The 14,454-nt window shown below is 47.7% G+C and overlaps 1 protein-coding gene across 2 annotated transcripts in view; it reads left to right on the forward strand.

Moving 5' to 3' along the window:
- LOC147019332 (claudin-15-like) overlaps nt 1-14,454 on the forward strand; it is a 70,024-nt gene that overhangs the window by 22,526 nt on the left and 33,044 nt on the right. Inside the window, exons 2-3 of one of the 2 annotated variants that reach the window (XM_085899754.1) lie at nt 6,832-6,982; nt 7,087-7,271. In XM_085899754.1, coding sequence (XP_085755880.1) covers nt 6,836-6,982; nt 7,087-7,271 — 332 coding nt within the window. In that variant the 5' untranslated portion in view covers nt 6,832-6,835. Of the gene's footprint in view, nt 1-6,831; nt 6,983-7,086; nt 7,272-13,125; nt 14,037-14,175; nt 14,438-14,454 lie in introns of those variants that run through there. The other variant, XM_085899755.1, reaches the window with a different exon arrangement.

The following is a 14,454-nucleotide window of genomic DNA, read 5'->3' on the forward strand; positions in this document are numbered from 1 at the left end:
TTCTATAACCTTGCTGATGGTTGGGAGAAGGCTGATTGGTCTGTAGTTGCAGGGATCTGTTTTTGCACCTTTTTTATGCAGGGCACTAATGTTTGCTGATTTCCAAGCAGATGGCATATGACCTTGAGCAAATGAGAGGGTGAATAGAACAGAGAGAGGGTGAGCAGGAGCAGCAGAGTAGGTTTTTAGGACACGTGGGCTGATGCCGTCTGAACCGGTTGCAGAATCTGAGTCGAGGTTTGACAGCAAACTCTTCACTTTGTCAGGAGAAAAGGACACAGAGTTCAGGGACAGCTGGGTGTAACTGGGTTAGGTCGGTACAGAAAGCAATGGGTTTGGTTCCAATATTTAGAAGCAAATAGAGTTTAGACATTCAGCATTTTCATATGCAGTGTCAGCTGTGCAGCCATTTGAGGTTAGGGAAGGGGTGGAGGGATAACATAAACCAGAAACAGATTTCATACGCCACCTGGATTTGGAGGAGGGAGACAGGTTTGAGAATTCATACTTGAGATTAGAAAGATGTCATTTCCTGGCTCTCCTTGGGTCGACACACACTTGTTCCGAGCTTTCTGGAAGGAACTGAGATCACCTTCAGTTGAATTTGTCTTCCATGAGGTGAAGGCAAGTTGTTTCAGGACAACAGCCTCTCCACAAGCTTCAGTCTACCACGGCCGGGAGGAAGGGAATGACAACTGAAGACGAGATGGGATAAATCTGTGCATCAGAGAGAGACCAAGTTTCTACGAAAGAATTCCCAGGATGAGTTGATGTCGGAGGAAGTAGGAATGGGAGACCAGTCTCGAAGTTTGATGGCTGCTTGAAAACCCTGCCAGTCGGCCTGAGTGAAGTGCCAGACTCGTCGGCGCTGGGGTGGTTCTCTAACAACAGGCAGAGAGATGTCCGCTTTCACAAAAATATGGTCAGATGAAGCGATTGGAGCGGAGGAAGAACAGCAGATATTTTCAGGGAAATTGGTCAAAATCAAATCCAGAAGAGATGGAGTACCCTTTGCTGAAATCCTTGTTGGGAAGTTGACCAATTGAGTCAGTCCTAAGGAGTCACAGAAGTCCTTTGCTGAAGTGCCATGGCAGGTGAGAGAGGTACCTACACCCAGCCAACAGGCTTGATGACAATTGAAGTCATCACATCTGAGAAAGAGAGAGCTGGGATGAGATAAGAGGATAGAAGTTGGTCCATGTTTTTGGCGAGCGAGATGCAAATAGTCATCACTGTTTGGTGGATGGTACAACACACAGATAAACAAGAGGTGGGAGCAGAGTGGAAGCCAGAGCCAGAGGTATTCCTGGGGGTGTGGGGGAGTGCAGCACATGGAGGGTGAGGAATAGTTTTTGATGAAGAGAGCAACTTCGCCGCCAGGATGAGGCTCAGGTCTATCATACCGGACGAGGGAGTAACCAGGGAGAGATTCTACGGAGTCAGAGCCATCTTGAAAGAGGAAAGTTTCTGTTAAGCGGACTATATCTGGTTTGTCAGTGGAAACCTGTATGGAGAGGTCAGTCGGGTTAGAGCGAAGGCCCCAGATGTTTGATGTCCACACGGTTAAGGAAGAAGGAGGGGAGGGAGATGGTTGTGTGAGTGAGGACAGATGGAGGTAGTGAGAGTCGATGACAGATTGTAGAAGAGCTGGGGGAGAGGGTCTGATAGGAGGAGGACAAAGTGCTAGGCGGTGAAGGGATGTGTAGCAGTGGGAAATAATAAGAGAGGGGGCAAAGGGAAGTGGAAGAATGAGCTAGAAGAGAGGTTGGGGGGTGGAGGCAGTTTTGTCGATGTGAAAGTTGTGGGGGGGGCAGCTTTGAGAAGGGTGAGTGTGTAGTGAGATTTGAAAAGGAGGGGGAAGAATTGAGAGAGATGAGTGAATGGGGAGAATTTGAGGGAGAAGGGTGAGGGGAGGAGAATTGAGGGTGAAAGGTGTGGTGTGGAAGCTTAGGGGAGGGGTGGGGGAGGGGAAGAGAGTAAAATTTGCTTTGAAGAGGGAGGGGGTGGTTGATTTGTGAGGGAAGGGTGAGAGAGTAGCTTTGAGAGAGAGAGGTGAGACGATGAGAGCAGGCACAGTCATGGAGGAGGAGGTAAAAGGGAGGGGTGAGTCGAGGGGGAGGATGAGACTGGATCATGGTATGTTGATGATGTTGCAGTTGATGTATAAATTATAACTATAAAATAACTCGTAGCGCACACATGAAATTCCCATAAGACAGAAGGAAGGATTCTAACTATAAACACATACTTATCGAAATAACTAAGCTTAGGGACTGCTGTCTGTTTGTGTGCAAATGGCTTCCATATTTGTTACAATATACACACACATGCACACACATGCACACACACACACATGCACACACATGTACACACATGCACACACACACACACACACACATACACACATCATATATACAGTCTGACATCAAGGGCATAGCCAGGCTGAGGCAGACGAGGCAGTTTCCTCGTCGCTCATTTCCTGAAATATGATCTGGCCTGAGCCCTCTGGCCATCTGAGCTCCTTGGGGAGTAAACTATCAAAGCCACCCGGCAGTGTTCTGAATACTCTTATCTCCACTCCTATCACAATACCTAAATAGGACAACACCCCCCCCCCACCTCTTTTCGCCTCATTGCTTTTGGATCTCTGGCTATGCCCTTGGTATCACACACACACACACACACACACACACACACACACACACACACACACACACACATACACACACACACACACACACACACACATACATACATACATACATACATACATACATACATACATGTATGTGTATATATATATATATATATATATATATATATATATATATATATATATATATATATATATTGTTGTGGTTACCAAATTCGCAAACCACCATTCAGGTCCCTTAGGTGAGGTATCTCGGTAAGTATATGTGTAGTTAGGCCCAAACCCGTTGTCTAGTGGGAATACATGTCATTTATGTGTGCTGCGACTCTTCAGGATAGCCGTTTTTCTTTTACTATCTTTAATTTGGACCAACCGCCATTGTTACCACCACCAACCACCACATCAACCACCCACCGCAGCGCCGCTTCACGTCACACCTCGCAACCGTCGCATCGCCACCGTTCTTGCGCCGCTTGTGGGTACCGGTGTTGGACTCGTGCAGGGCGCGCGCCGAACAGCGTGTACAAAACCACGGATTTTCCACTTCAAAAACGGATCAAAAACGACACACGCCCACTTTTGTTCCGTCCAATCGGTGAGTGAGGGGCGATTTGGCCCCGCCTCCAGGGCGTTGGAGGGCGATCGCTATATGCAAATTTATGGATCAAAATGCATTCACGCCCACTTTTTCTCGGGCCAATGGGGAGCGAGGTGAAAGATCGAAGGCAGGGGGTCAAAGATGAGAGAGCGAAGCCACGGGGCTTATATAAGCGACCGCGTTCGTCAGTCAAGTGGACGAGAGTTAAGACTTCGCAGTCGGTGGAGTTGGGAAGAAGAAGCAAGAAGGAGTTGGTCGTCGTCGTGTGCGTTGGAGTCGGAGCAAAGGGGACGGAGCTGTGGAGAGGCGGCGAGGGCAGACGAGGGGGTGCTCGCGTCGTGCAGGGAGCTGCACACCAGGGAGGCCGACGGCGCGACCTGGCCGAGGTGGAGACGCTCGTCGCGGGACTCGAGGCAGAGTAGAAATCCTCTATACCCCGAGCATCAGCAACCCCCTCCTGTTTCCCCCCGCGCTGAGACAGTGCGACCAAGGGGGCCCCTTTTCCCACCCCCTACCAGACACTGCCCGCGAGGCCCGCGGAGTTGAGGCACCATCGCCGCTCCGCGTCTCATCACCAGACGGGTAGGCCCGACCCGGTCTCGGCCTCATGGCCCGCCTAATCTTTGAGGGTTATCTTTTCCTTGGTTTTGGGTATGTGTTGTCGGCGCCGTCTGTGAAGTAAAATTGTATAAGTGTTGCCGTGTGCTTGCGTAATCGGTATTAGATCTGCATTGTCGCATTTGCTTTTTGTGTAAATTGCATTGTGTTTTTCTTTTCTATGTGCTTTTGGTGGAATTGTATATGTGCGCTTTCCGTTCATCGCGAATAAATGTGCTTTGTGTTGAACTGTTTCCCGCTTCGCTTCGTCATTTCTTTCATTGAATCCTCATCTTGCTTCACGTAAAGGGTTGGTAGTGGGCTGAATACGCCCGATAATTAATCGAACCGTCGAGGTCGACGAATAACACCGCTCGGTTATCCCGATAGTACGGAACGGGTCGCTTAAGTGGCCCGTGTCCGAAGTCGACCTGCGGCGAGGTGCGACCGCCCGGTCTACCCTCCGTGTGGGTACTTAGGTAGGTCGAATTTGGCGAGCAACCCTATCCCACGCGGGGCTGATTGGCTCGATCGCGGTGAGACCGAAAGGTCCACCCGTGACTGGTTCCCGGCGTTAGTCCGAGAGGGTCACGACTGGATTGTCCGTCCGGTGGGCGACGTGCCGCGATTCGAGTTACGTGGCCGTCCGCACGCCGGCGGGCGCGAATCCGTAACAATATATATATATACATACACATACACACACACTATATATATCTATATATATATATATATATATATATATATATATATATATATATATATATATATATATATATATATATATATATATATATATATATATATATATATATATATATATACATATATACACACATACACATACACACACACACACACATCATATATACAGCCTGACACACACACACACAGATACATACATAATATATACACACGCACAACTTGCATGTGTGTACATACGCAGATAGGTCAGTGGTCTCTTTGTCTGGTGTCGTATGACAGCTTAGCTGCCGGGGTAGCAATCATTTCTTGAAGCGCGACTGTGTCTCTGATGCAGTGCCCCTCTACCAGTACACACACTGGAACTGGTACTCATTTCGCTGACCAAGGAAGGATGACAGGCTGAGTCAACCGCCTGATGTATTAATTCGGCAGCCGACAGGGCTTGAACTCAGGACCCTCGGATCACAAGCCGCCACCCCAACCACTGAGCCAACACCAGGCGACGTCTCTTTGTCTTCTTTCCACAAGGGTGAAAGACCAGAAAGGAAGCGGTGGAAGGCAGATAGACCGTGAGGTGATGGTGATGGTGAGGTGATGGTGAGGTGAACGTGAGGTGATGGTGAGGTGATGTGAACGTGAGGTGATCGTGAGGTGAACGTGAGGTGAACGTGAGGTGAACGTGAGGTGAACGTGAGGTGAACGTGAGGTGAACGTGATCGTGAGGTGATCGCCCTTACACTCACATACATGGATGGTGACCCGGATTTTATGGGTTTGACCCGTTTTGTTTGTGAAAGCCCACAGACCCGTGCTGGTGATGGTGAAAACCCGTACATGATGGAAAGTGGGATCAATTTAAAAAACGCAAAGTTTCACTTCCATATTCCCCTCGCAAGGATGGACACACAGACCGCTCGACCTGGAGCGACCTGTCGTGGAAATGCCAAGGTATCACCGGTCATCTCGTGTCTCGTCTGTCGGCTGTGTGACGTCATGGGCTTTCCCTCACTGAAGGCCTCGTCGACGTCCTCCAGGACTCCGCACGCAGGCCACGATACTTCCAATCACGTGGACCATATTACCGTCACCACGAATGAATCGATCTGTGATTTCCAAGTCGCTCTTCCATTCCCTGGTGATATTTATCAGTACTTTCGAGTATTTTAAATGGCAGGATTTGATTCGATTCGCATTGTTTTCATTCCTTCAAGGTGTCAACAAATTACCAACTTAAAACTGGAATAAATGAAAAAAAATTACACAAAACAAAGACCTACAGAGCTTCAGGTTCGAGTACAGTGCAGTATCCCATCCCATCCCATCCCATCCCGTTTCATGAATGTTTATTACCGTTTGAAGTTGGAATTGTAATTGGTGCCGTTACATCGTTCATGTTGTTGATGTTGTTTTGGGTGCAGCCTGTGCCTGCTGGTTGCATCATTTTTCTCCAAGGCCAACTCCACACATGGCTAACTGACTTCATCCAATCTTGTGGCAACGCACATCTCTCAACCAGATCCTCGAAACTCTTCTTACTGTCAAGGCTGGAGTGTCCCAAGGCAGTGTTCTGGGCCCAGTCCTATTCCTAATCTTCATGTCTCTCTCTCTCTCTCTCTCTCTCTCTCTCTCTCTCTCTCTCTCTCTCTCTCTCTCTCTCTCTCTCTCTCTCTCTCTCTCTCTCTCTCTCTCTCTCCCTCTCCCTCTCCCTCTCCCTCTCCCTCTCCGTCTCCGTCTCCGTCTCCGTCTCCGTCTCCGTCTCCGTCTCCGTCTCCGTCTCCGTCTCCGTCTCCGTCTCCGTCTCCGTCTCCGTCTCCGTGTCCGTGTCCGTGTCTCTCTCTCTCTGTGTCTCTTCTCTTCTCTTCTCTTCCTCTCTTCCTCTCTTTCTCTCTTTCTCTCTTTCTCTCTCTCTCTCTCTCTCTCTCTCTCTCTCTCTCTCTCTCTCTCTCTCTCTCTCTCTCTCTCTCTCTCTCTCTCTCTCTCTCTCTCTCTCTCTCTCTGTGTGTGAAAGGACCATGGCAAAACCTCAGATATACATTCTTCATAATCCCCTCGAAGAAGTTGTCACTCGAGCTTCTTTTTTTTGTCTACAGAGTCAAGATCATAGAAGAGCCACTCAAACCTTTGGGCCTCACTATCAGCTGTGGTCTTTCGTCATTGGGCAAACCACAAATCTAATTTGGCCTCCAACATCACTCATCGATTGGGGTATCCTACATTGTGCAAAGTCTTTACTTGGCACATGTGAACTTTTATCTGACTACTATACCTTCTTCCGCAGCTTGATGGAGTGCTGCTTTCCCTTCTGGCCCGGCATGTCTGCCTCACTCCTTGCTCAGCTTGATGCCCTGGAAAACAAGTCTTTAAAAATTATTGGTATCTCCCATGATGAAGTTGAGTCTCTGGGGATATCACTTGTACATCGCATACAGGTCAGTGGTTTCTCTGTCTTCTACCACCTCCTTTCTGGTCTTGCACCCTCTGCCCTTTCTGTGCTGTCCCCCACCCCTTATCCAACCCCCTTTCCTCCCCACAGGTTTCTGCAGGAGCTTGTGGTCTTCCGGTCACCCGCATTCCGGTGAAACTGACAACGTCCAGAGTTGACGCTCACCTCCACGCAATCCATTCTTCTTTTTCCCACCTGTGGAACCAACCTCCTCGGTCTCTTCAATATCGGTCTTCCCTCAAGGATTTCAAGACAGCTGTTCACCACCATATCAGGTCATTCCCAATCCAAAACCATGATATTTCCACCCCAACGAACCTTCCCCATGCCCAGCTCTTTCTGGGTTTCCCCTTTTTACTTCCATTTCTGTGATTGAGAGCTTGCACACGTCTCCATCTTGTTCACCCCCTGTGTTTTTGAAGTGACTCACTGTGTCTGTTGCCTCATGGCCCTCCCTCTATTGTTTGAAGAGTGCTGCCTGACATCACCTCATGCTTTCTCCCACAACTACCCCTGCTCTCTTAAACTCACGCTGACACCTTCTCCAACTTATTGATTCATTCTCTCTCTTCCTTCCAACCCTCAACTGTGGATTGTTTCCGTGTGTCTTTTTGAACCTGTTTCCCCTTTACTTATGTCGGTCTGTAAAGTTGTTCCTTCTGTTATTTCGCTCCACCTTACCAATAATTCTGCATGAAAAAGTGCATAGGGATGTCTGGTAGAGATAAGTGCAGCAGAGCATCACCAAGTCTTCAATTGTAATTACACACTGTAATGGATAGAATAAATAATTGTAAAATCATTAATTTATGAATCAATTTATGAATTTATGTGCAGGCTGGAGTTCCTCAAGGTCGCGTTCTGGGCCCTGTTCTTTTTCTGGTTTTCATCAATGATCTCTCGGACTCTCTGGAAAATCCTCTATTTCTCTTTGCCGATGACTCCACCCTCTGCCGTACCATCTGTCATCCCTCAGACCGGCAAGCAGCAGCTTCTTCGCTCACTGCAGATCTGGATAAAATCACAAACTGGTCCAACACGTGGAACATGTCTTTCAATCCAGACAAATCTCACACTCTCACTATGTCTCTTCGAAAGGACCGTTTACAAAACCCCCCCATCCACTTTCTCAACAATCCTCTGGAAGAAGTCTTTTCTTTCAAGCTTCTGGGTCTCACTATCTGCCATGACCTTTCCTGGGAAAGTCACATTTCCAACCTTGCCTCAAAAGCCAGTCGCCGACTTGGAATCCTCCGTCGTGCAAAGTCCTTCCTCGGCCCTCTTGAGCTCCTGACCACTTACAAAGCTTTTGTCCGTAGCCTGATGGAGTACTGCTCTCCCCTCTGGGCTGGTGCTCCTGCCTCCCACCTTTCTCGACTTCACGCTGTCGAAACCAGGGCATTTAAGATCATTGGCATCTCCCGCAATGAAGCTGAGTCTTTGGGCCTCTCACTCAATCACCGCAGGTTGGTCGGTGGTCTTTCTGTCTTCTACCGACTCCTCTCCAGCCTTGCCCCCCTGCTCTCTCTGCGATTTGTCCCAACCACATTTCCACAGGGCGCTCAAGGTCCGCCAACAACCCCCTTCTGGTAAAACTACCAAAATCACGAATCACTGCTCATCTTCACTCTTTCATTCCTCTTTTTTCCCGCCTTTGGAATAAACTTCCTCACTCTATTCTTTCCCATTCTTCCCTCCAGGCTTTCAAAACAGCTGTTCACCACCACCTCTTATCTTCCCCCATCCAAATCCTCGATCTTTTCTACCCCCGATAATCCACCCAAGCCCACTTCCTTCAATTCTCCTGCTTTCCTTCCTGAAAGTCCCTGTAATGTCCATCTTCTCCTCGCCATGTTCCCCGTCCCATCCCCATCCCTCTCCCTTCCACAGTTCACCTGTGTCTGTTCCCCAATGTTTTGTCCCTTCCACTCCCGCCCCTCTTGTCTCATGCCTCCTTGCTGTGAGTTGTGTGTTTGCTCTCATACGAGCCTTGACCAAGGTATACAAAAAATAAAAATAAAAAAATTTGGTTGACAGTTAAATAATTAATTTACACCCCAAACGCACCTCCTTCAAATTCCCTGCTTTCTTTCCTGAAAGTCCCTGTAGTGTCCATCTTGTATACCCCGTGTCCCCCCCCCCCACCCTAAAATCCCTCTCCCTTCCACAGGTCTCCAAATGTCTCTGTTCCCCACTGTTTTGTGGGTTAACGGGGATAGAAAAGATCAATATTTTGGATGGGGGAAGATTGGAGATGGTGATGAACAGCTGTTTTGAAGATCTGAAGAGAAGAGTGGGATTGAAGAGAGTGTGGGAGTTTGTTCCAAAGGTGGGGAAAAAGAGGAATGAGAGAGTGAGAGTCAGCAGTGATTGGTGATTATGGTAGTTTTACCAGAAGGGGGTTGTTGGTGGACTTTGAGCGCCCTGCGGAAATATGGTGGTGACAAATCGCAGACAAAGCATGCGGGGGGGCGAGACCGGAGAGGAGACGGTGAAAGACAGAAAGACCACCGACCTGCCTGCAGTGAGAGAGAGTGAGAGGCCCAAAGACTCAGCCTCATCGCGGGAGATACCAATGATCCGAAATGCCTTGGTTTCCACAGCGTGAAGTCGAGCTAGGTGTGAGGTACGAGCACCAGCCCAGAGGGGAGAGCAGTTTTCCATCAGGCTGTGGATGAAAGCTCTGTACATGGTCAGGAGCTCAGGTGTGCCAAGGAAGGACGTTGAATGACACAGGATACCAAGTTGGCAACTTGCTTGGAGACCAGTTTGGAAATGTGGCTTTCTCAGGAAAGATCATGGCAGATCGTGAGAAGAAAAAGCTTGAATGAAAGGACTTCAAGAGGATTTTTCAGAAAGTAAATGGAGGGGTTTTCCAGATGTTCCTTTCGGAGAGAGATAGTGAGAGTGTGAGATTTGTCAGGATTGAAAGACATATTCCAAGTGTTTGACCAGCTTGTGATTCTATCCAGGTCTGCAGAGAGTGAAGAAGCTGCTGTTTGCCGATCTGAGGGATGATGGATGATATGGCAGAGGGTGGATCCATCAGCAAAGAGATAAAGAGGATTTTCCAGGGAATCTGAGAGATCATTTATGAAAACCAGAAAAAGCACAGGGCCAATAACACTGCCTTTGAGGAACTCCAGCCTGGAAGGGAAGAGGAGATGAGAGAATTCCATTAAGAGCCACGCTTTGACTGCGAGAGGAGAAGAAATCTGTGAGCCATTAGTGGAGATGTCCTTGGATACCATAGGAAGAGAGTTTTGTGAGCAGTGCGGGATGCCAGACTATATCGAAAGCATGCGATGTGTCTTGGGAGATGGCTCTGATTTCATGTTTGGCATTTAAGACCTCCATCCATTGGTGGGAGAGCAGAAATAGTATATCCAGGGTAGATGACCTTGTCTGAATCCAAATTGATGATCGGAAATCAAGCCATTGGAGAAGAAGAAGGATTTAATGTCTGAAGCGATGATGGATTCTATAACCTTGCTGATGGTTGGGAGAAGGCTGATTGGTCTGTAGTTGCAGGGATCTGTTTTTGCACCTTTTTTATGCAGGGCAGTAATGTTTGCTGATTTCCAAGCAGATGGCATATGACCTTGAGCAAATGAGAGGGTGAATAGAACAGAGAGAGGGTGAGCAGGAGCAGCAGAGCAGGTTTTTAGGACACGTGGGCTGATGCCGTCTGAACCGGTTGCAGAATCTGAGTCGAGTTTTGACAGCAAACTCTTCACTTTGTCAGGAGAAAAGGACACAGAGTTCAGGGACAGCTGGGTGTAACTGGGTTAGGTCGGTACAGAAAGCAATGGGTTTGGTTCCAATATTTAGAAGCAAATAGAGTTTAGACATTCAGCATTTCCATATGCAGTGTCAGCTGTGCAGCCATTTGAGGTTAGGGAAGGGGTGGAGGGATAACATAAACCAGAAACAGATTTCATACGCCACCTGGATTTGGAGGAGGGAGACAGGTTTGAGAATTCATACTTGAGATTAGAAAGATGTCATTTCCTGGCTCTCCTTGGGTCGACACACACTTGTTCCGAGCTTTCTGGAAGGAACTGAGATCACCTTCAGTTGGATTTGTCTTCCATGAGGTGAAGGCAAGTTGTTTCAGGACAACAGCCTCTCCACAAGCTTCAGTCTACCATGGCCGGGAGGAAGGGGATGACAACTGAAGACGAGATGGGATAAATGTGTGCATCAGAGAGAGACCAAGTTTCTTCGAAAGAATTCCCAGGATGAGTTGATGTCGGAGGAAGTAGGAATGGGAGACCAGTCTCGAAGTTTGATGGCTGCTTGAAAACCCTGCCAGTCGGCCTGAGTGAAGTGCCAGACTCGTCGGCGCTGGAGTGGTTCTCTAACAACAGGCAGAGAGATGTCCGCTTTCACAAAAATATGGTCAGATGAAGCGATTGGAGCGGAGGAAGAACAGCAGATCTTTTCAGGGAAATTGGTCAAAATCAAATCCAGAAGAGATGGAGTACCCTTTGCTGAAATCCTTGTTGGGAAGTTGACCAATTGAGTCAGTCCTAAGGAGTCACAGAAGTCCTTTGCTGAAGTGCCATGGCAGGTGAGAGAGGTACCTACACCCAGCCAACAGGCATGATGACAATTGAAGTCATCACATCTGAGAAAGAGAGAGCTGGGATGAGAGGATAGAAGTTGGTCCATGTTTTTGGCGAGCGAGATGCAAATAGTCATCACTGTTTGGTGGATGGTACAACACACAGATAAACAAGAGGTGGGAGCAGAGTGGAAGCCATAGCCAGAGGTATTCCTGGGGGTGTGGGGGAGTGCAGCGCATGGAGGGTGAGGAATAGTTTTTGATGAAGAGAGCAACTTCGCCGCCAGGACGAGGCTCAGGTCTATCATACCGGAGGAGGGAGTAACCAGGGAGAGATTCTACGGAGTCAGAGACATCTTGAAAGAGGAAAGTTTCTGTTAAGCGGACTATATCTGGTTTGTCAGTGGCAACCTGTATGGAGAGGTCAGTCGGGTTAGAGCGAAGGCCCCAGATGTTTGATGTCCACACGGTTAAGGAAGAAGGAGGGGAGGGAGATGGTAGTGTGAGTGAGGAGAGATGGAGGTAGTGAGAGTTGATGACAGATTGTAGAAGAGCTGGGGGAGAGGGTCTGATGGGAGGAGGACAAAGGGCTAGGTGGTGAAGGGATGTGTAGCAGTGGGAAATAATAAGAGAGGGGGCAAAGGGAAGTGGAAGAATGAGCTAGAAGAGAGGTTCGGGGGTGGAGGCAGTTTTGTAGATGTGAAAGTAGTGGGGGGCAGCTTTGAGAAGGGTGAGTGTGTAGTGAGATTTGAAAAGGAGGGGGAAGAATTGAGAGAGATGAGTGAATGGGGAGAATTTGAGGGAGAAGGGTGAGGGGAAGAGAATTGAGGGTGAAAGGTGTGGTGTGGAAGCTTAGGGGAGGGGTGGGGGGAGGGGAAGAGAGTAAAATTTGCTTTGAAGAGGGAGGGGTGGTTGATTTGTGAGGGAAGGGTGAGAGAGTAGCTTTGAGAGAGAGAGGTGAGACGATGAGAGCAGGCACAGTCATGGAGGAGGAGGTAAAAGGGAGGGGTGAGCAGAGGGGGAGGATGAGACTGGATCATGGTATGGTAGTGGGGGTAGGAACAAGATTTGAGGGGGAGATGTGATGAGAGGAAAGGGAGAGCATGATAGAGAGTGAGATATTTGAAAACCATACAGATTGAGATATTAGAGGGGGTTAGTCTGGCAGAGGACAGTGGAGAGATGCTAAGATGGGAGGGGTAAGAAGAGGGTATAACAAGGAAGGAGTTAGGAGGAGGTATATTTAAGGAGGTGGGATGAATTTGCACTGAATTTGGAAGAAAAAAAAAGAACGATTAATAATGGAATACAAACAAGTACATTGCCAAATGAGATTTTTTTTATTTGTAGGTCAGATTTGTTTGCATACCTTGTAAGATGGATGGAGTGGAGAAAGGAAGCATTGTAATAGATGGAATTTTTAGACACGGGATGAAAGAACGGTCGAATTGAAGACAATAATTTGTAGAAGAACCGGATGAAGAGGGGAAGTTGAAGCATTATTGTAAAAGACCTCTTCTTTTTTTCTTCTTTTTGAAGTTTAGGGAAGAGGTGCAAGAGTAAAGGAAAAGTTTGAAGAAAAGGTCATGAAGGTGTGTAATTAAGTAATCTATATATAAATAAAAAATATTGTTTTGCCAAAGCACATCTTCACTTTTGTCCCCAAATTTCAACTTCTTAGCTCAAAGGATGGTTGAGATATCACCCAGACAAACAAGAAAAACAAACGAACGGAGTAAAAACCGAGTACCCCCTTTCTTTGGCGCCCCGTGATGACGTCATGCATCGCCTGGATATGGAATGGGGAAGGAGAGGTGTACAATAACCATAACATTTAAAAAAAAAAACAAGTACAGGTACATTCAATGTTCACCGCCCCCATGCCAAATAAATAAATAACAAATCCTCAGCACGCGACATCGGATCTTCACCAAAATCTAATCAATTCTTCCTTGTCACACGCACAACCTGTCCACCAAGTTTCGTCTGAATCCGTCTATAACTTTTTGAAATATCATGTTGACAGACACAGAGCCAGACAGACAGACAGACATGAAAACCTAACCTCGGACCACCTTCGGTGGCAGAGATACAAATGTCCGATGACTGTTGAAGTAGTTGAAATATACGCGTTTGTGTCAGGTGTATGCGTCAGATTTATAATAGCGGTTTATTTTGAAGATGCTTGTCGGGATGATATTGTGCTTTAGAGTCAACGTAAACTTCGTTATACTCTTTTAGTGGTTTATACACCAACTTATTCTCCCCACCTATCACTACCAGGACTGACTTGTAACAAATGTAAACTTGCTGTGTGGCTCCCACAATGTTTACACTCTCACGTTATCTTTGTGACATACAAGTCATTGAACCCTTCCTTAGCATACTGCTACGGATCCATAGGCGAGCACAGGAAAGTACAGGACATGGAGAAGAGGGAGAGTACGAAGACAAACTGATCGAGACAGCCTGGGTAAGAGGACTTCTGTGGAGGAAGAGATAAAGAATCGCGATCGAGATATCAGCCAAATCCTCCGCATCACCATCCCCTCGCCTCAGTGCGTACTTCACATCCCTCATAAGCTTTGCCTTCCCATCATTCCATCCTGTAGGCCTGATAACACTCTCCAAAGCAGCTCATCTGACAAGATTTTGGTCTCGGAGGCATGTGTGAACTTATTGGACTGTTTCTGGGATTCCTGAGCCTGGTGATGAGCATTGCAACGATATGTAGCCCCTATATGAGGGTCGCCACCGTTGTGGGTTCTCTGATTACTACAAACAACTTCTACGAAAACCTATGGCAGAGCTGTGCTGAGGATGCCACCGGAGTTTCCAACTGTCTCCAGTTTGACACCGTGTTCGCCGTGCCAGGTGCCTCGGTGCATTTC

The sequence above is a fragment of the Eptatretus burgeri genome, chromosome 10 (assembly GCF_056783735.1).
Source record: "Eptatretus burgeri isolate ZD-2024b chromosome 10, Ebu_testis_v1, whole genome shotgun sequence".
NCBI classification, from domain to species: Eukaryota; Metazoa; Chordata; class Myxini; order Myxiniformes; family Myxinidae; genus Eptatretus; species Eptatretus burgeri.